Source organism: Mytilus californianus, unplaced genomic scaffold (genome assembly GCF_021869535.1).
Source record: "Mytilus californianus isolate M0D057914Y unplaced genomic scaffold, xbMytCali1.0.p SCAF_2, whole genome shotgun sequence".
In the NCBI taxonomy this organism is placed as follows: domain Eukaryota; kingdom Metazoa; phylum Mollusca; class Bivalvia; order Mytilida; family Mytilidae; genus Mytilus; species Mytilus californianus.
In genome coordinates, this window is record NW_026262668.1 from 130059338 (window position 1) to 130082031 (window position 22694).

The window sequence follows — 22694 nt, forward strand, 5'->3', positions numbered from 1 at the left end:
AAATCAAATAAAAAAGAAGAAAATAAAGGAACATTCTGAGAGTATTGCATAGCAATACATAGTCCCCTACCGGTTAAAAATTCATTGTACTATAACAAAATGCTGAATTGATCTATAACTTGTCATGGTGTAAACTATATAACAAATATCAAGTCAATATCTTCAAGCATGACGATAAAAAAGTGTGGAAAACTGATTATTTAATTGAATTTTCTTATATCATTAGACCGGAACAAAATTCGAACTTGAACTGTAATTGGCCTTGATTAAACAATATACCAAATATCAAATCAATATCTTTAAGCACGAAGAAAAAAGTGCCGGACTGACAGATGGACAGACAGACGGAGTGCAAACCTAAAGTCCTCTTCGACTTCGTTGGTAGGGGACTAATAAGCTGTTTGTATGTCTCTGAATACTACATACTTCACCCAAAACATCTGAATGCAATCAGATTAGAATCAGCTATTGGTATGGTCTTTGAATACTTTAAACTTCACCACAAACATCTGAATGCAATTTGATTATAATCAGCTATTTATATGGTTCTGAATACTACATACTTCACCACAAGCATCTGAATGCAATCTGATTAAATCAGCTGTTTGTATAGATCTGAATACTACATACTTCAACCAAAACATCTGATTGCAATCTGATTAAAATCAGCTGTTTGTATGGCTCTGAATACAACAAACTTAACCCAAAACATCTGAGTGCAATCTGATTAGAATCAGCTGTTTGTATGGTTCTGAATATAACAAACTTAACCCAAAACATCTGATTGCAATCTGATTAGAATCAGCTGTTTGTATGGTTCTGAATACTATATACTTCACCCCAAACATCTGATTGTAATTGGATTATAAACAGCTGTTTGTATGATCTCTGAATACTACATACCTCACCCCAAACATCGGATTGCAATCTGATTAAAATCAGCTATTTGTATGGCTCTGAATACTTTAAACTTCACCACAAACATCTGATTGTAATTGGATTATAAACAGCTGTTTGTATGAAATCTGAATACAACATACTTCACCCCAAACATCGGATTGCAATTTGATTAAAATCAGCTGTTTGTATAGCTCTGAATACTACATACTTCACCCCAAACATCTGATTGCAATTTGATTAAATTCAAATGTTTGTATAGCTCTGAATACAACAAACTTCACCCCAAACATCTGAATGCAATCTGATTAGAAGCAGCTGTTTGTATGGTTCTGAATACTACATACTTCACCCCAAACATCTGAATGCAATCGGATTAGAATCAGCTGTTTGTATGGTTCTGAATACTACATTCTCCACCCCAAACATCTGAATGCAATCTGATTGGAATTAGCTGTTTGTATGGTTCTGAATACTACATTCTTCACCACAAACATCTGAATGCAATCTGATCAGACATAGCTGTTTGTATGGCTCTGAAAACTACATTCTTTGCCACAAACATCTGAATGCAATCTGATTAGAATCATCCGTTTTTATGGTTCTGAATACTACATACTTCACCACAAACATCTGAATGCAATCTGATCAGAAACAGCTGATTGGATGGCTCTGAATACTACATACTACATACTTCACCACAACATCTGAATGCAATATGATAAACAGCTGTTTGTATGGTTTCTCACATAAGCATGATATCCAAATATAAAGTATCTCTGATTTGTAGCTTCTGAGAAGTAGAGGCTCTGAAGAGACTGTGTCCCACACCTTGGTCTAATTGCATCTTCAAGAATAGGCAATATATAAATAAACAAATGGTGAAAAAATCGTCATACAGAGCAATAACTCTAATAAGGAGTTGACCGACAATTTTACGATGAGACGCATTTGTTGATCTTGTCTTCTTTCATTTTCTTTTTGAAGTTTTTATCTATCTATTATAGTTTCTAAAATATTCAGTAAAACACAAAAAAAAATGTTAAAATTGTCATTAAAGGACAATAATTCCAATAAAGAATTCATCTTCATAAAGATTTTCCTTCAAGTATCACATAAACATTATCTGAGGTCAGGTGAATCCTGTCTGACAGACAGAAAGACCTTGTAAGGAAACCACATACCAAGTATTATCCTATTACTCATAATGCGTGAGAAATTCACATGACAAAAAAAAAACTGTATTATTTTTTAAAGAAGTCTTTGAACCAATTAACATATTTCAGTTGGAAACTTCATAACATAATACATCAAGGTATGAAGCATCGAGGTCATCTACCCTCGTAAATATAAAGCTTTATACAAATAGTTTACGCTGCCGCCAGATTGTTATCCCTATGTCTTGTATTCTGCCACTTTCGTCACAGCGAGACAAAAACTATATCAAAGCTACATAACCATGAAATACGGATCAACTTCATCTTTTGGTATGTGTGATTGTTTGTGTCTGTAGTCCTTATTAAGAAAATGAAATACATAAATGGTAACATCTTTGCTAACCAAGGGTTACAATTCAACCCACTCTGCTTCACCCTTAATAGATTAAAACAGTATTTGAATATACAGCTTAGTGCCATCTAGTGACAGTTAGAAGTCAAGCCCACTTCGACTACATCATAATTGACCAATGACAGCACTTGTACTCTTTAGTTCAGAGGTGTAAAAATGACTGTGTCCAGTGTTTCTAAATTTGATAAAGCAGAAACCGCATTTATACGTTGATATTTCAACATCTGGTATGATCTGCACGAGCAATATACCAAATAACTTCAATTAGCTGATTAAGAACTTCAAAAGTGTTACTAGATTTACCCGATGTTTTGGTGGAAAGATGTGTTGCACAATCTCCACTTGGAAATTGTTTATTCTTCCTTTTCTATATTTACACGTGACTATCTTAAAGGCCTACTTGATTGGATGCAGCTAGTAACGACTGCAACCAATTGAAATCATTACCTTGTAGATTACAAATTCTAACTCAATCTGCGTAGGATGAAGAGGATCACATCGTATTGTAACCCTTGGCTAGTGAAGATGAAATGCTAATTAATTTAGAAAACAGTTCTTAAAAATTATATTTGGAAAAACAAAGGAATTACTGTAGATTCATAATTATTTGCAGTGTACCAATTTTTGTTGCAAACTTAAATTTTCAACTTTCTTAATTTTCTATAAGACTTTTGCAAAACCATGAAATCTAATATCAATGTAAATCAATGTTTCCCTCAATCCATGAAAAAAAAATGAATATAAATGACCGGTATATGAAATTTGACAATAATTTCAGATATATAAACTATGTCTAAACTAAATTAACTGCTGAGACTGTTTTGTTACTTTTAGTCTTTACTGTTTCTTGTTTTAATCATACGATATTACAAAAAATTCTGTGTGTCATCAACATTATGAAATATCTTTAGTAACTTTTTTACCATCCTTAAAAGTTTTCATGCGTTGACTGTCAGGTTCTGGCACATCTGTTAATTGTTTTTCTGTTTCAGACCAAGCCTGAAATTGAACAAGACCTTCATTTAAAAGGATTCAACATAGTGTTACTTGTAACTGCCAAAAAAAATCATTTCCTTAAAAAGTTCTAAGAAAATATCAGCATCAAAATAGGACTTTTGGAAATGCATCTTTTGTCTGTTGACTATTCTTAAATAAAAATTCATTAAGCAACATGATTTCTTCAGGCCTCTTTCGGCTTATTTTTGCTTTATGTAATTAATGGTCATGTAAACGTCTGATGTTAGGTCGTACAGATGTGTCAACTGTAAGTTTAACAATAATCAAAGGATGGAAGCATTTTCACTTTTATATACCACTTGACATTTTACAACCTTTGGACTTTACCAGAAGTCTTAACTTCCTACAAACAAAGGTAAACACCCAAGTTTTTCCTTTATGCTTTAGAGTTATCGCTCCTTGAATAGTTTGGAAGCGGTTAAATTTGAACAATGCATATTTTTTACAAATTCTATTTTATTTGGTTAAGCAATAAATACAAGCTGGCGGCAGGTTTTTGGCTGACATGGCGGTGTCTGAGAACCAGTAAGTTAATTTGAAACCTTCCAAATGTTAATAAAATGCCCTGCAGGGCACAACTTGTTACAACCGCAAAGGTCGAAACCTGAACATTTGGGCTAAGTATGGACACAACATTCAAGCTTGATATAGCTCTGAATTTGGATTGTGATTAAATATTTGACACAGCATAGGTTTCTGACACAGAATGAATGTGGTCTATAAACTTAAAAAATTGAAATCGGAAATTTACCTATTATGGTCCAATATTCAAAATATAAATGCATGGCTATTTTTAGCATATCAAAGAACATGTGCACCTTACAATTACTCCATACACCAAATATTGTTGACCTATTGCTTATTTTACTTGAAAAACAGCCAAAACAGACCAAAACACATGAAAATGAGGTCAAGGTAGGATGAAACCTGCCAGACTGACATGTGCCCATTACAATCATTCACTAGGTCGATGCCACTACTGGTGGAGTTTTAATTGCCCGAGGGTATCACCAGCCTAGTAGTCAGAACTTCTGTGCTGACATGAATTATCATTCATATGGTCATATCTATGAATTAACTGTTTACAAAACTTTGAATTTTTGAAATACTAAGGCTTTTCTACCTCAGGAATAGATTACCTTAGCTGTATTTGGCAAACATTTTAGGAATTTTGGTCCTCAATGCTCTTCAACTTCGTACTTTATTTGGCCTTTTAACTTTTTTGGAATCGAGCGTCACTGATGAATCTTTTGTAGACGAAACGCGCGTCTGGCGTAAATACAAAATTTAAATCCTGTTATCTATGATGAGTTTATTTCCATACACCAAATTAAGTTAACCTACTGCTTATAGTATTTGAGAAACGGACATGATCATGTATTTTTTATCTTGATCCCTGATCCATTAAATGAGGTCGAGGTCAGGTGAACTCTGTCTGACGGACATTGTCCCTATGCAAGGAACCCATATACCAAATTTAGTTATCCTATTACTCATGATAAGTGAGAAATTCACATGACAAAAAAACTCAAATTTGTTTTCAAGCAGTCGATGAACCATGAAAATGAGGTCAAGGACAATGAAAATATGATTGATGGAAATTTCGTAACATAAGGTATCTGCATACAAGATATGAAGCATCCAGGTCCTCTACCTTCTGAAATATAAAGCTTCATACAAATAGTTTACGCCGCCGCCGGATAGTAATACCTATGTCTCGCATACTGCGACTTTCGTTGCAGGCGAGACAAAAATCGTACAAATTGTTCGGTATCCAGTTTTGATGTTGACCATAGGTAAGGGGGAAGTAATTTTCCAAAATTGAAAATAAATATGTATTGGTTGAGTATGTTTTTTTTATATGTGAAAATGAACTTATACTATTTGCCTCTTATTTGACAACATTTGTGCAATAAAATCTTTAGAAAAATAAGTGTGCTTGTCTTAACTAGTGATAACTTCATTAATTAGCCCCTAACTGGGGCCTTTTTCAGAAAAGGATGAGGCCACAATCTCCACAATCAATACAGTACCAGCATATTTCTTTATAAGAAAGAAAACTGTTTTCTTTCAAGATGTGAGACTGTGTTTATCTGAAGATTGAAGATGAGGTTTTGTTAGACTAACATATTTAAGGACAATTTAATTCAATTCATTTTTTCTATACTTACAATATCATACAATCTCCTGAATTCTAAAACTTCTTTGTCATCCTTGAAGGTGTCACCCATTAAAGTCAACAACACAACTTTAAGTGCATATGCACTCATGTACTGACTGAGCGCTATGTGTTCTTCCTTCACAAGTGATGAGAATTTCTTGGATAGGTCATTGGCTATCTATTAACAAAAAGAAGTATCGTATCAACTCATACAACAGAATTATTTATCAGTGAAACATCAATGATTGGATGGAGGAATAGGTCAAAATGTAAATAAAGTTTACACTACTGGGAACTTGGTATCCCAGAAGACTATATTATTTATTGCATTAACACACTGATGTCAAAATAACATGCACCTCTATCAAAAATACCAAGCTTATATTACATGTACTTGGATGAAATGAAAATGGTAATGTTTACATGCCACTAAATACTTTACTTACAATTTGAAATGTTTCATAGTACTTTTTAATAGCATCATGAGTCAATGCCTCATCATAATTCTTTCTCCTTGTCCTGCCATCTTGCTTATTTGCATACTGAATACTTTTTGGTCCAATCAGAATTTCAAACAGCTTGAATAACTCAGCTATAAAATATCATTTAAAAGTTTCATTTGATTGTCTGAAAAAAGGCAAGTTCTTGGTACTGTAAAAATTATACCTATACAGATTACAATTACATTTACAATGAAACTATTACAATGGACGATAAATCATGTTTGATGTTTTTTCACTTCTGCTAACATTGTTTAACTTGATTTTTAACCTCTGACAAAAAATATCACTTAAAAGAATTAAGTATTGTCTACAGTAACTTATTAATCAGTAAGAGTAGCTTGACTTACGATATCTGTTAAATAGAGTATTGTCTATAGTAACTTATTAATCAGTAAGAATCGCTGGACTTACAAGGTCTGTCAAATACAGTATTGTCTACAGTAACTTATTGATCAGTAAGAGTAGCTTGCCTTACAAGGTCTGTCAAAAACAGTATTGTCTACAGTAACTAATTAATCAGTAAGAGTGGCTTGACTTACGACGTCTGTCAAATACAGTATTGTCTACAGTAACTTATTAATCAGTAAAAGTGGCTTGACCTACGAGGTATGTCAAATACATTATTGTCTACAGTAACTTATTAATCAGTAAGAGTGGCTTGCCTTACGAGGTCTGTCAAATACAGTATTGTCTACAGTAACTTATTAATCATTACGAGTGGCTTGACTTACGAGGTCTGTCAAATACATTATTGTCTACAGTAACTTATTAATCAGTAAGAATGGGTTGACTTACAAGGTCTGTCAAATACAGTATTGTCTACAGTAACTTATTAATCAGTAAGAGTGGCTTGACTTACGAGGTCTGTCAAAAACATTATTGTCTACAGTAACTTATTATTCAGTAATAGTGGCTTGACTTACGAGGTATGTCGAATACAGTATTGTCTACAGTAACTTATTAATCAGTAAGAGTGGCTTGACTTACGAGGTCTGTCAAATACAGTATTGTCTACAGTAACTTATTAATTAGTAAGAGTCGCTTGACTTACAAGGTCTGTCAAATACAGTATTGTCTACAGTAACTTATTTATCAGTAAGAGTCGCTTGAATTACAAGGTCTGTCAAATACAGTATTGTCTACAGTAACTTATTAATCAGTAAGAGTGGCTTGACTTACAAGGTCTGTCAAATACAGTATTGTCTACAGTAACTTATTAATCAGTAAGAGTGGCTTGACTTACAAGGTCTGTCAAATACAGTATTGTCTACAGTAACTTATTAATCAGTAAGAGTGGCTTGACTTACAAGGTCTGTCAAATACAGTATTGTCTACAGTAACTTATAAATCAGGAAGAGTGGCTTGACTTACGAGGTCTGTCAAATACAGTATTGTCTACAGTAACTTATTAATCAGTAAGAGTAGCTTGACTTACGAGGTCTGTCAAATACAGTATTGACTACAGTAACTTATTAATCAGTGAGAGTGGCTTGACTTACAAGGTCTGTCAAATACAGCATTGTCTACAGTAACTTATTAATCAGTAAGAATAGCTTGACTTACGAGGTCTGGCAAGTACAGTATTGTCTACAGTAACTTATTAATCAGTAAGAGTAGCTTGACTTACGAGGTCTGTCAAATACAGCATTGTCTACAGTAACTTATTAATCAGTAAGAGTCGCTTGACTTACGAGGTCTGTCAAATACAGTATTGTCTACAGTAACTTATTTATCAGTAAGAGTGGCTTGACTTAAAAGGTCTGTCAAATACAGTATTGACTACAGTAACTTATTAATCAGTAAGAGTAAATTGACTTACGATGTCTGTCAAATACAGTATTGTCTACAGTAACTTATTAATCAGTAAGAGTAGCTTGACTTACGAGGTCTGTCAAATACAGTATTGTCTACAGTAACTTATTAATCAGTAAGAGTAGCTTGACTTACGAGGTATGTCAAATACAGTATTGTCTACAGTAATTTATTAATCAGTAAGAGTAAATTAACTTACGAGGTCTGTCAAATATGTTCTGGTGTTCTTTAAATAGATCAGCTGAGGCAACACTTGCCACAAACTGCTGTCCCATCCAAAATGATGCAATAGGCCCATACTGCTTGTGAATATCCAATAGAAATTCATAAAGACTCCCAGCCCTCTTAATGTCTGCTAAATTACCATCTCTTAAGATGCAAACAATAATATTCAATAAATTAATATAAAATATACAAACAAACAGTCTATAGAAATTTAAGTAACTAAAACGTAGGATGTCATGATATCAAGATTTATCAGTTTAAGTACTTTTCATTTCTATGATGCAACATTTAGTATTTTTGTTTTTATATATTATCATAAAGTTGTTTGCATGTACAATATCCAGGTTTGCAAATACTTTCTAAATATTAATACTTACTCTTTAGTAGTGGGATCTGGACCAGGTATTGAACTTGGCTTGGATGATCCCTGAAATAAGAGTAAATTCCCAGATTTATGGCTGAAAATAAAACACAAAAGGATATTGATTTATCACACCAGTTTTGACTGAATAGTGTTAAAGTTGAAATCAAAGAAACCTCCTTATCATAAGCCAGACAATCTTACTTGATCTCAAAAGGAAGCATATTCATACAAGTAAACTATTTATTACATTACATTACATACAAATTTCTTTAAAAATGTTTTATTCCAAGTAGGTTTTGGAAGCTCCTTTAAAAATAATATATACAAAATAAACATTCATGAATACAACATTTATAATAATTGTCTTGTTTACCTGAAATAAAAAAAAAATATAATAGCAGATATGTGGCTATCTAAATTTTTGGCTAACCTTCCTGGTGAATGTTTTTACTATAAAATGCATTGTGCTTTCAAACCTGGGTCCAGAAGATTGGTGTTTGCTTTAATGTACACTATACAGCTTGTTAATTTTAACTTTATATTTTCATGCTAAACACTTCAGTATATATTTAGGGTCTTAGATGCTGCAAAGAAAATGATAAGAGAACAAAATTGCATCGGAGTGTTTTGGGAAAAATTTAAAACAAAATCCATGCAATAACTTTGTTTTATTCATTGAGGTCAAAATTGCTTTAAATTTTCAGAACGAATGCTACTAAATTTAAATTCCTGTATATTGAAATAGTAATTCTTGATAAATTCATTTTTTTTAGTTTATCATTATATAATATTTTCACATTTTAGGCGAAAAAAAGCAAATATATGTTTCTTAAACCTATTGGGTTGGTAAACCGTAATGCAGATCAGATCATTTTGTCACAAGCTGGAAAATATCATGTCAGCACCCTTCTGGTATTATGTATATGGTCAATTGCAATATGCCGATGAACAAATATTGATGATGCTATACAAGGTTTTGATCAGCATGATCAGGGAGCAAGAGTGGAAGAAATGAGTGGTCATGAAAGTGAAGAGTAAATGGAGAGTAATATAATAAATGTCATTTGCATAGTTGTTTTCCTGTGATAGTAGGAAGTTAAGGAATAGGGGAGGGGGGTTCAAATTTTCAAATCAGTTCTTTGGGGGGTAGGGGGTTGTTTCTTGGATTTTTACAAACAGGAAGGTTAATTTTATCATCATTATTTTGGTGATTCTTTGTATCTGTTCTATTTTGTAGCTGTTGAGGTGTATTCTAGCTGTGATCTTACTAGTCCAATGTAAGTTTGGTTCTTCACTTTTGTTGATGAAATTCTGATTTTTCTCTGCAAAAGTCCAAGTGTTTTATTGCTCTGTCCGTTATCTGCTGTATGTGTTGATCCCATTTCAGGTTGTTTTGAATAGTGAGACCAAAATATTTGGCTGCCTGTACCTCTTCCAAATTGTGACTATGGTGATGATATGATGTTTTAATTATCAGTGTCTTCTTGTTTGTTACCCTCAAGATGTTGCGTTTGTCAGGGTGAAATTTCATGCACCATAGTTGTTCCTATTTTGCTAGTTTATTTAGGTCTTATTTTGCCACAGTTTTTGGATGTTATTGTCAGTTAGGCGATGGTGTCATCTGCAAACAGATGACGGAACTGTAGCATTTACGTCTTTTTGCAAGTCATTGATGTAATTCACAAGATGCCCAAGGACTGAGCCCTGGGGTACTCCTGAATCTGCAGGGACTGATGTTAAATCGCATCCTTCTAATACGACAGTTTGTGTTCTTTCACTCAGCCAGTTCTTTATCCACGTATTTGTGTTGCCTCTAATTCCATAAACTTGTAATTTGTTCACAAATAAGCTATGGTTTACCTAGTCCAAATATTTATGAAGTCTTGAGAGGCTTTTTAAATTTTTTCTGCGACGCCTTCCTATGACGTTGTAAAAATACGTCACAGAAAGAACAAAAATGGAGAATGTGTCCATGGGACACAGATGGATGATGCCCCCACTTGCATATAACGTTACAAAGGGACATAACTCAAGAACAGTAAAAGAAACGCTACCCAAATTTGTACTTGATCTGAGTTTTGTGGTAATAAGCATTGCGTATAAATTTCATAAAATTTGGTTGAGGCAAACTTGTGTTAGAGAACGGACATGAAAACTTCAGCAACTTTTCTATTTGTAAAGGGGCATTACTCTAGAACAGTAAAAGTGACACCACCAAAATTCAAACTTGATTTGAGTTTTGTGGTAATAATCATTGTGTATAAGTTTCATAACATTTGGTTGAGGCAAATTAAAATTAGAGAACGGAAACAAAAAAATTTATCAATTTTTCCATTTATAAAGGGGCATAAATCTAGAACTGTAAAAGTAACGCCACGAATATTCAATCTTGATCTGAGTTTTGTGGTAATGAGCATTATGTATAAGTTTCATAACATTTGGTTGAGGCAAACTAAAGTAATTGAATGGAAACTAAAAATTCAACAATTCTTCCATTTGTAAAGGAGCATAACTCTAGAACGGTAAAAGTGACGCCACCAAATTTCAGACTTTATCTGTGTTTTGTGGTAGTAAGAATTGTGTATAAGTTTCAAAATATTAGGTTGAGGCGAACTAAAGTTAGAGAACGGAAAAGAAAAATTCAGCAATTTTTCCATTTCTAAAGGGGTATAACTCTAGAACTGTAAAAGTAACGCCACCAATATTCAAACTTGATCTGTGTTTTGTGGTAATAATCATTGTGTATAAGTTTCATAACATTTGGTTGAGGCAAATTAAAATGAGAGAACGGAAACTAAAAATTCATCAATTTTTCCATTTGTAAAGGGGCATAAATCTAGAACTGTAAAAGTAACGCCACCAATATTCAATCTTGATTTGGGTTTTGTGGTAATGAGCATTATGTATAAGTTTCATAACATCTGGTTGAGGCAAACTAAAGTAATTGAATGGAAACTAAAAATTCAACAATTCTTCCATTTGTAAAGGAGCATAACTCTAGAATGGTAAAAGTGACGCCACCAAATTTCAAACTTTATCTGTGTTTTGTGGTAGTAAGAATTGTGTATAAGTTTCAAAATATTAGGTTGAGGTAAACTAAAGTTAGAGAACGGAAAAGAAAAATTCAGCAATTTTTCCATTTGGAAAGGGGCATAACTCTAAAACTGTAAAAGTAACGCCACCAATATTCAAACTTGATCTGTGTTTTGTGGTAATAAGCATTGTGTATAAGATTATAACATTTGGTTGAGGCAAACTAAAGTTAGAGAACGGAAACTAATTTTGGGACTTACTGACGGACACACAGAAGGACAAGGGTAAAACTTAATGCCCCTCCGCTACGGCAGGGTCATAATTAAAACAGCTTTTCAAGACCTCATAATTATATGGACTATGGTTTACCTAATATATATATCAAAGGCCTTTAAATTGCTAAGTCCATTTTCATAATATCAGCACTTTTGTTTAGCATTTTGTCACTTTTCTATCTTTTCTCAATAATTAATTTTATGTTGCACTGTAAATTGCACACTCTTATGGGACATTACTCCACAAACGAGTATCATATCCCATATATAGATAAATGGTCCCAATCTGTCAAATTGAAAGTAGAATTTGTTAGTCATTTCAGTACGCATTTTGATAGACAACTTGACCCTAATTTTAACACTCTCGCTATCAAATAAATATAAATCTTACGGGGTAGAAATAAATTACAACTGCTATAAGTCCTCCAACAAATGTGACGGCAAAAATAGCAAACTCCAACATTGCAATATTGCTGACGTAGTAATGTTTGATGAATCGATGTGTAATTCGTACCTTTTCCGTCTCGGAACCAACTAAGTCGTACCCATTTCTATCAACTCGTATCTCGTCTTACTTTTATGATAAAGGTAAACATAAAAGAAATCGAAACAAGGTTTATCGTCAACTTATCTCGTCTGAACCTGAAACGGGGATAAATGGTAGGTAGAAGGTAGATTTTTTATGGAATTTTATTTCTTTGAAAAAGAGACGAAAGATACCAAAGGCAGTAAATTCTGTACGGTAGAAAAATTAGCCCACATACTTTCCCTATGTAATGAAGTCCATGACCATAATTTTAGTGGAAAAGTAAGTCTCAGGATATATTTTCCAAGAAAATTAAGTCCATAACTAGTAAAATATGTCTGGATTGTATTTTCCTAGGAAATTTACAAATTCAATGTATAACGTTACAGCTCTTTTGAAAATGACTTAATTATAAAAATATATAAGATTTGAAACATGTTGTAAAAAAATCTAATTTCCTAGTTTATCTACGGACATTAATTACCGACATCGGACTAAAATATTAGTAAATTCTGTAACCACGGACTTTTTATAGACAATGGACAATATTTATTAGCACAAACACATTTACATTAAATATATAGTTATATGGCATACAGTATAGACTGTACAATTGAAATAATAAACTGACAATAATCAAATTAGAGTGATAGTAGTATTCACACGAAAAAGAAGACTACAAATATGTGTGTATTGACAGATAAACAATTATTAATGTCCATGAACAAAAACGGATACATATAAAAAATTATAAAAAATAAAAATTATGCAGATTTTCTCAAAAAATGACAATCATTAATATATTTTGTGGCAATGTTTATAATGACTGGCAAACTGCTATTCAAAAGTGTTGTCATATGCCTCAGTGTTATAGCTGATTGCAATTTAATATATAAAATTGAAATTAAGATTAGTGTTAATTTTTTTTGTATATACGAGGGTTGTCCGTAAAGTTTGAGGACAATCTCAATAAAATATTATTTACCCGTCCGAAATAAATAAAACAAGTGTATAAGTTAACTAGTTTCATGAATTACTGATTAAGTGTACAAAATTTTATTTCGGTATCTGCTTAAATAATCGTATTTTAATCAATGAAAAAATCATATTAAATAAACTCCCACCCGACGTTCCGACGTTCGACGGCGTCAATATTTTAACTTTCTCAACGTAGTCTCCTTCAAAGCAACACATTTTTTACATCTTTTTAACCAGTCATCAAATATTTTCTCAACCTGTTCTGTTTTCATTTTTAAGATAAGTTCATTACTTCCTGTCTTAGTTCAGGTAAATCGTCGAACCTTTGTCCACGGAGAAAAGATTTGATATGCGGGAATACCGCAAAATCCATTGGCGCTAAGTCAGGGCTATACGGTGGATGTTTCAGACATTCGAATCTAAGTAAATCAATTTCTAGATGAGTTTTTAGAGAAGTGTGGGCCGGTGCATTGTCTTGGTGTAATATCACTTGCTCTATATTGGCTGCTAAATAAGGGCGTTTGAACCAAATCTTGCCTCAGTACCTGAAAGTACAAAATAAACGGACATTTAATCGTACTGCATCTAAATTAAAATAAGATTGATAATTTATTTTTTATTCTTTGATAAACACCTTCTAAAACTGTTTTTTTCATTTTATTTAGGTTTTAATTATTATTATAAGATCATTCATTATTTTTAAAAGCAAATATTATGTTCAATACCTTGGAGTAGTATTCAGAATTAACAGTCTGGCAACGGGGTACAGCATGTGTCAGTAACATTCCTTTTCGGTCCATGAAGAGAATGAACATATTCTTTCCCATTGATTTGGTTATCTTTGCCTTCTTTGGTGGCGGTGAGTTACAGTTTTTTTTACTGACTTGACTGTTGTTTAGTTTCCGGATCGTAGTAATGAAACAAGCTTTCGTCGGTTGTAATTATTCTGTCTAGAAATCGTATGCCACCACGAGAAACTTTTTTAATAAATTGATTTGACAATTCCATTCTTTTTGTTAAATGTTCTGCTGTAAGAAGTCGCGGTACCCATCTAGCACATGCTCGATTCATATTTAAATCATTTGCTAAAATGTGGTGCGCTGTAGTCTTAGAAATGTCACATTTGTCTGCAACTTCGCGAACTGTTAGTCGCCAGTCACTTTTGATAACGTTCAGAACTTCATCTTTTATCGTATCTGATTCTCCGAAAGAAGGCCTGCCTTCCCGTTCATCGTCTTCCAAATTGTCTCTTCCGTCCCCAAACCTTTTGTGCCACTTGAATACTAATGAACGACTAACTTTGCTATGTTTCTCAGACTGTTTTAAGAATTTGTGTGTTTTGTTGTCGTTTTTCCGATGTCTACACAAAACGTTATAACCGCCCGCTGCTCCACCTTTTCCGTAAATTTCCTTTTTTTGAGTGATGCCGATTCCGGATTCAATGCTTCAAAACGAGATTTCTCCGCCATTTCGAAATTTTGACCATTTAAATTAAGCAGGTGCATGTAACGTCAAGACTATTGTCGACGTCACAATGTAAGTTTCGTGTATTTTTTGGCGGATTTTGAAACTTAAAATTACAAAAATATGAAAACACCAGCCTGCATGTTATGTGATATTTTCGCCGTGCCCCGGGTCCCTATTGCTTATATTTATATGAAGTACTAGTAAGTGTTATTATGACGCATTTAAAATTAGACAAATATTGATATAACCGAACTAGGATATAGTTCAGGATTACAATTTTGCTAAAAGAATTTACCTGAAATGCTATTTTTACGCAGACTTCAGCTTGTCCAGGAACTTTACGGACAACCCTCGTAGGTATCCCTCAATGATATATAACATGGACAGACTGAGAAGAAATGGTATTCATCCTCGACTTTTTGCCTATTACAGGATAGGCAAATGCGTTGTTTTCTTTTATACTAAAACTTTGTATCTGCCCGGATACATTTTACCAGGACTAAAATATATCTTGTATATTCAAACTCATTAGTCGAAAAAAAAAACCTGACAATGCCATGACAAAAAGTGAAATACGATCGAAAGATCAACAACATTAGACGAAACACAACATAGTAAACCATAGACTGAGCAACACGAATCCCATCAAAAACCGGGGGCGATTTCAGGTGCTCTGGAAGAGTAAGCAGACCCTACTGCACCTGTTGCACCGTCGTGTTGCTTATGTTAGTACAAATCTGGTGATTAAAGTAATCTAATTCGGTAGGTCACATTCGAGGAAAAGAGGACGTGTTTGTGGTTACGACAACAGGAAAATATCCGTCGTTACCTGTGAAACAGATATTCTATATCGGTCAACCAATTCGTGATGGCGTCGGTAAAATTTCGAAGGGATGATTTTGAACAACTTCACCACTTGGTTTAATAGTTTCCTTGTAAGCAGCAACCCTCTATCAAGGAAATCACGATAGTAAATGCAAGCTTTGGACTATCGGATCAACTGGGAGATATATACTCCATATGCAGGCGCTGCTGGAATGTTGATACGATGGAAAGTCCACAATTGGATTAAATATCCCTTATCTCACGTTCGATGGGATAGATGCGTTCAACAAAGTCACCAAACTTTGACTTATTTAGTTAAAGACATCATCTTTATAGTGCAACGTGAAGTTAAAGGATAATGCTTGCTTCTTTCATTCTTCCTAAGAAGCTCCTGTGTGAAGTTATTAGCCTAGAAGAGGAGCACAGTTGGTAATGCCGATCGTTTGTTGAAAGACATGTCCTCCAAACGTAACAAATATGTTGTCAATCAAGAAATCAAGCATCTTGATAATGTTAGTTTTAGAGAATTTTTTGTTTGAATCAGAGTGATTATTACAAAGTACGATATATCCCTCCCTAAGACAAGATACTTGTATCTACGTTGGCCATTTTTTATTTATAACAAAGCAGGGCCAATTCTTTCAATTTATCTTTTAGTTTGGCATGGGGAATACTTGTGTAAACGGTATAAAAGTAAAATGTTTTAATACTGGTTATTGCAAGAGGAAAGAGACTGAGATTGTATGTACTCTAACAAATCTTTGGAAAATTTTAGTATCTACTATAAAATATTTGTCATGGAGGTAGGACAGATTCTTAGCAATATTTGGGCCTTTAAAGATCATTGTAGCATGTGTATTCATAGACCCATTCAGTTTTATTAATTCTAATTTGTATCAACGACATCACAGCCTTAAACCATTCGGAAAGAGTAGCTACGTCTTCTTTTTCGCGTTCAGCCCATTACCCGGCATAATTCTGGACTGAATCCATCAATATTTTGAAGTTATGTTTTCAATTGATGGATTAAGGCTCACGATATTTTGGGCCTTTGGATAACACTTTTTTTGCAGAAAAGTGTTATTGACAATGTTCAAGTCACTAGTGATAACGTGGCCAGCCGTATTATATATGAATAGGGAACTATCACAGGTGCAATCAGGAGGTTTAGACTTGAAGTCGTCAATATTGAGTTCCTGCAACACGTGTTTGTAATTGAAAATTAAAGTTGCAATTGGTTTGGTATAGGTAAAAGATGATGGTAGGTTCAGACCGGTCTTTAAAGTAAGGAGATATTTTCGAGTGAACTGATTTATGATGAAGGATATTGTCCAAGTTGATTGCATCGAGACATTTGTTAGCAAAGGAAAGTTTCAGAAAGGACATTTTCTCCTTTTCATCTTTCAAATGCGAATCGGTCTGAGAATTAGTCTGTGACTGGCAATATCCGAGATGATAGCTGTAAGTTTGAATTGGTTTGAATGGGCTCGTCAGTAGTTTCCAAACATAAGTTGTACAGAGAATGGAGTTTTGAAAGGGGATAGTGAATAAAGCTATTTTTCATTTGACCATCAAATATGATTAAAACATATCACTTTTATGTATTATGAAGCAGTAAACTGTCTTGATTCATCATTTGAATCTAAAGAAAAATAAAAACTGGTTTGTCTTGAACCCTACGTGTTCAACTATTCATTTATGCCCTAGATAGTGCGACTACATTATAAAATGTGTTATTCTATAATTTAGCGATGATTCCGTAAGTATTATTGGTGTTACAAATATGTGCACAAACATAGCAGTCCTGTCTGAACTGGGTAGATATCCTCTTTATATAAATTTGCTAACACATATGTTTATGTATTGGCATAGACTAGAGAATTCCCATCTGATTTATTGAAAAGTGCTTATGCTGAGTTAAAAATGATTGAGAGTAAAGCTCAAACTATCTCCAATAATTCATGGCTCTCTAATATCATTTTCTACAGCGAAAAATTGGGTATTGACCTAAATATATGTAAAAATTTAGGCAAAAATAAATTTAAAAATTTACTGAAAAAACAGCTCAAATTAAATTTTCAAAATGATAGGGAGAAAATGCGAGATTTTTATTTACAGGATCAAGGCAAATTGGACACTTATTTTTCATTCAAGAGGTCATTTGACTATGAAAATTATTTAGATTTAAAGCACCCCAAAAAAAAATTTACTAACAAAATACAGACTCAGCAATCACTGTTTAAGAATAGAAACTGGCAGACATGAACGTTTTATCAATGTATGTGGTAAATATGAAATATTACCTCGACATGAGAGGACATGTTTATATTGTAATTCAAATTCAACTGAAAATGAAATGCACTTTCTTCTGGAATGCCCTCTTTACAATGACCTCAGAAGAGATATGACTGATTATATAAAAAAATACCCCAGTTTAGTTAATTTAAACAGAAATGATCTTTTTGCATGGATCATGAGTAATGAAAATAGCAGTTTTTTATCTATTTTATGTGCATACCTTGATAAAGGCCTGCAACTTAGAAAAACAGAAAATTAGTTGAATAGATAGCAAAATTATCTCCCTTAGACCACTGACCCTTTCCTCATGCATTTGAACTATTATTTTATGTTTATTTAATCACTCTGTAATGTTTATGTCATGTTGTTATTAATGTTAAATATGGTCTTAATGGGCCCTTTAATTTGGAAAATAAAAAAATTGTATCGTAATACTGTAAGATTTGAAAATTCAAAGACAAAAATATAACAGCCAGCAGTTCGACGTTGTTTTTTTTTTCTTTTTCAAAAATTCTAGAACAGCTGTGTCGCCTCAAAATAAAAAAAGAGGAAAAAGGTGTTTTTATTAAAGTTTACGAACATGTATCTACATTTAACATATAATATACCATTTTAATTTTATTCCTCATTTTTTGTGTCTCCCGGAAATGTAACCAAAGACCCATTGCACAATTTGTTCCCATATAAATCTAATATAGTTCAATTTGTGACAGGTAAATAAATTATAAAACAAGTGTTATTTCCGAAATGTGATTTATTTAAAGCTTAATTAAGCATTCAGTTTCCGGGTATTGCTCCAGTTTTCATTGATTTTCATCAATTTGTCCGTGTCTCCCCAAAATGTTACCAAGTCAAAATGAAGGTTTTCCCACTGAACGTCAATGTAACGTTATAATTCCATTTTAAAACAATGACCGGAAGTTTCGCATGTCTCTGTCTTCTGCTTTTGACACGCTCTTCATTATAGTATAATTTTGGGAGATACTTTGTGATAATTTCTTCAAAAAGTACTAAACCAAAGACATAATACGAAACTTTTATTTACATAAAGTTTTGTAAATCATGTGAATTTTTACCTCGATTTAATGAAAAATTGCAATGGGCGACTGAAATAAAAATACAACATATCAGTTTTTTAATCGTCTTTTTGAAAAATGTCACTCGACTGTATTAGACATTGACTAATGGAAACTGCATTAATTATTAAAAATAATAATACAAATCCAGAGGGCCGGTTTAAAAGCATATTGTAATAAGATGTTGTAGGAATTCGCTGATAGATATCTTTCTAAAATTAATATTTAATTTCTAACAAAAAGTGAAGTTTATTACTGCATATCATTTTTGTTTTTCGTTTGTTGTTTTGAACTTGAATTATCCCGTTGTTATGCCGGGGCCTTTTATAGCTTGCTATGCGGTATGATTTTTGCTGATTGTTAAGGGCCGTACGGCGAGCGATAGTTGTAATATCGACGTCATTTGGTGGATAGTTTTCTCATTGGCAATCATACCACATCTCCTTATTATAGACTTTCATTACAAAATAAGTATTTACTCGATCACCCGCGATTAAAAGTGACGTATATTTTAAATGCATGCTGGGAACAATTGAATGCAAATACAGAAATAGGTTATTGCTTCACAAAAAAATATAAACAACTTGAATACTAATGTCTTATTTTTTTTCTTACAATTCTGAAGTGATATACATATTATATATATTATATTGAAGAACTTTCTTTCGTTAACATATTAATGATAAACGTCACGCTGTAGACGAATGTTGAGTTTGAAAATTTCTTTTTAACCTAATATTTTAAGGGTATCTTAATTTTGTGTGACTGTATAGATTATTCTATTCTCACACGATAATGTATCGCTTACAACATGTTTCTATGTACCCTTCACATGTACAAATGTGTGTAGAAGGTATCCAAAACAAACGGGGTTGCATTTGTAGAACTGCTATCTATTATCTGTACTTATTTTCAACCATCTTCCATTACCAAGATTTATATTTCATGGCTTTTAGATTTAGCTACTTAATATGATTCTGATATTTTCCCGAAAATAACCCAATTTTCATTATTTAATTTATTTATCTTTCAGGCACCAAGTTAGCCTTTGTTGCTTTTACCACGGGAAGTTTTTTTTTACATCTATTCATAATACATGCCTCAAATAGTTGCAAATGTCACAGAGTGAAGTACATGTATCTTCTGTTAAGTATCGTACCCTGGTATCTCCTGTCACTGAAAGCTATCCTGTCGTGTTTACTCTTAATTGTAGATGTTTATGTATATTCATGCATCCTGTGGATTAAATTTTATACTTACAATGTTATTTCAATAAAAGAAAAATTGATTTCATCATCATCTAATACTAGTAATTGATATTTGAATTCAAAATTTTAGAATTTGGTTAAAGTATTGATTACAATTGTATTCTTCTAGTATTTACGTGACATAGAACATTTAGTCACACTAATCCCACTGCAGCAAAATTTAAGAAATATAGTAGAATATTCGTGATTCCATATGTCTCTATTCTGAGATAAATATTTCCTTGACTCTGAGTATGTTTGCATGTACGATATGCTTTTAGAAAAGTCAGCAAGTTAGCAGCGTTTGAAAGACAGGCATTAGGTGGGTGTAAGTAGGTTTATGATACAGGTCTGTGGATATCATGCAATCTGTTAGTCAGTGTCAAGATCTACCAACTTCCTATTTTCACCAAAATTATCAGATGACACCTTGAGGTATTATTGCCCTTAAATGACGATTTTTTTTAAGAACTTTCATGTTTAAGCCTTTTATCACTAAAACTATATCAGATCGATAGGAACTGATAAGGGCAACAATACAAGATCTACAAAATACCTCTATGACCGAAACCAATGGATGACCCCTTAAGAAGGTATTGCCAGTAAATACAGATTTTTGACTAATTTTTAGCGCTTTTGCCTATTACCTCGAAAACTATAATAGATAGGTAGAAACTGTAAACAGGAAAGTTTATAATAAATACAAGATCTATAAAAATGTTCACCAAACGAAACAATTAGATGACTCATTAAGGAGTCACAGCTTCTAAACGACGATTTTTGACTAATGATCGTGTCCTTCGCATCACTTTTCTTCTCTGAAACAACAAAACAAATTTCAACCAAACTTAAGGTGCATGATCCTTATAATATTTAGTATAACACATATTTTATGTTTAAGCCAATCAGTTAACAATCGTGGCCGCCATGGCTAAAAATAGACCATAAAGGTAAAAGCAACAAACAGATCTACATAAATGAAAATTGACCGAAACCGATAGATGACTCTGAAAGGCGGTATTGCCCTGAGTTGACGATTTCTTTCCATAATTTTTATTTTTTTGCGTATTTTTCCCAAAACTGTAATAAATAGATAGAAACTGTAAACAGCAAACATGATCAGCAATACAAGATCTACAAAAAAAGCCAATTGAACTAACAGTTGGATGTTGCCTTAAGGAGTTATATCTATTAAATAATTGTTTTTGACAAATATACGTGTTTTTGCCAATTATCTCGAAAAGTAGATAGAAATAAAAAGATGTGGCATGAGTGCCAATGAGACAACTCTCCATCCAAGTCACAATGTGTAAAAAGTAAACAATTATAGGTCAAAGTACGGCCTTCAACACGGAGCCTTGGCTCACACCGAACAGCAAGCTATAAAAGGCCCCAAAATGACCAGTGTAAAACAATACAAACAGGAAAACCAACGGTCTAATCTATATAAAAAACGAGAAACGGGAAACACTTAAGAACCACATCAACAAACAACAACCACTGAAACAGGTACCTGACTTCGGACAGGTGCAAACAAATGCAGCGGGTTTAAACGTTTTAACCGGCGCCAACCTTCACCCTAACCTGAAATAGTAGTATAACACTACAACATAGAAAGACACACTATAAAATATCAATTGAAATGGCTTAACTCAATCAAAATCATATTAACAAAAACAAGTAAACATACACTGAACGAATAAATTTGATACTGTAAACAGCAACAACATTTTATGCCATATAAGACGGATTGACTAATCCTTGTGATTTTGCTAATTAACTAAAAATCTATAATAGATAGGTGGAAACTGTAAACAGCCAAATGATCCGTACAACAATTTCTACACAATGTCTATACAACTGAAACTTTTGGATGACTCCTTATATGAGTTATACACCGTAAATGACAATTTTAGACTCAATTAATAATTTTTCCAATCATCTAAATTTCAAAGTATTATAGATAAGTAGGAACTGTAAACAGTAAAAAATGATCAGCCATGCAAGATTTAAAAAAATGAAACAAAAAACTTGGATGAACACTTAAGCTGTAATTATCCTTAAATGATCATTTTTATTCATTTTTTGTCATTTTGGGCAAAGTCTATAAAAGATAGATAGAAACTGTGAACAGCAAAAATGATCAGGAATACAAGATCAACAAAAAAGTGATTTTGACCATGATCTATATTTTAGTCTATAATATTGGTGAGTGGCCATTTTTGAAGATGCACATAGATCAAAGTGAGCGACATCAAATTTTAGAATATTTAGAATCTATAGCTACATTTCATATCCACATCAACCATAAATGTAAATAAAGATCTTTTTTTCGAATCTAGGATTCAAGGAGTAGTTTTTTTTTTATATCCATACATATGCTTGCATGCGATGGGTACCAATTGCCGTTCCATTCATTTG

At 32.9% G+C, this 22694-nt stretch overlaps 3 protein-coding genes across 14 annotated transcripts in view; all 3 read right to left on the reverse strand.

Moving 5' to 3' along the window:
• The window catches only part of LOC127731028 (cytochrome P450 20A1-like), a 249664-nt gene extending 241624 nt beyond the window's left edge, over window positions 1-8040 (reverse strand). The window contains exon 1 of one of the 8 annotated variants that reach the window (XM_052239799.1): window positions 8031-8040. The gene's annotated coding sequence lies outside the window, so the exon portion shown is untranslated. Of the gene's footprint in view, window positions 1-6814; window positions 6825-6878; window positions 6889-7134; window positions 7145-7518; window positions 7529-7582; window positions 7593-7774; window positions 7785-7838; window positions 7849-8030 lie in introns of those variants that run through there. The other 7 variants (XM_052239798.1, XM_052239797.1, XM_052239796.1 and 4 more) reach the window with 7 other exon arrangements.
• Window positions 1-12352, reverse strand: part of LOC127731030 (cytochrome P450 20A1-like) — a 28226-nt gene extending 15874 nt beyond the window's left edge. Inside the window, exons 1-6 of the mRNA XM_052239802.1 lie at window positions 12248-12352; window positions 8562-8611; window positions 8159-8328; window positions 6091-6236; window positions 5655-5822; window positions 3390-3465 (exon numbers count right to left, since the gene is read on the reverse strand). Coding sequence (XP_052095762.1) covers window positions 3390-3465; window positions 5655-5822; window positions 6091-6236; window positions 8159-8328; window positions 8562-8611; window positions 12248-12319 — 682 coding nt within the window. The 5' untranslated portion in view covers window positions 12320-12352. The remainder of the gene's footprint in view (window positions 1-3389; window positions 3466-5654; window positions 5823-6090; window positions 6237-8158; window positions 8329-8561; window positions 8612-12247) is intronic.
• Window positions 1-22694, reverse strand: part of LOC127731025 (uncharacterized) — a 349419-nt gene that overhangs the window by 130490 nt on the left and 196235 nt on the right. The window lies entirely within an intron of this gene.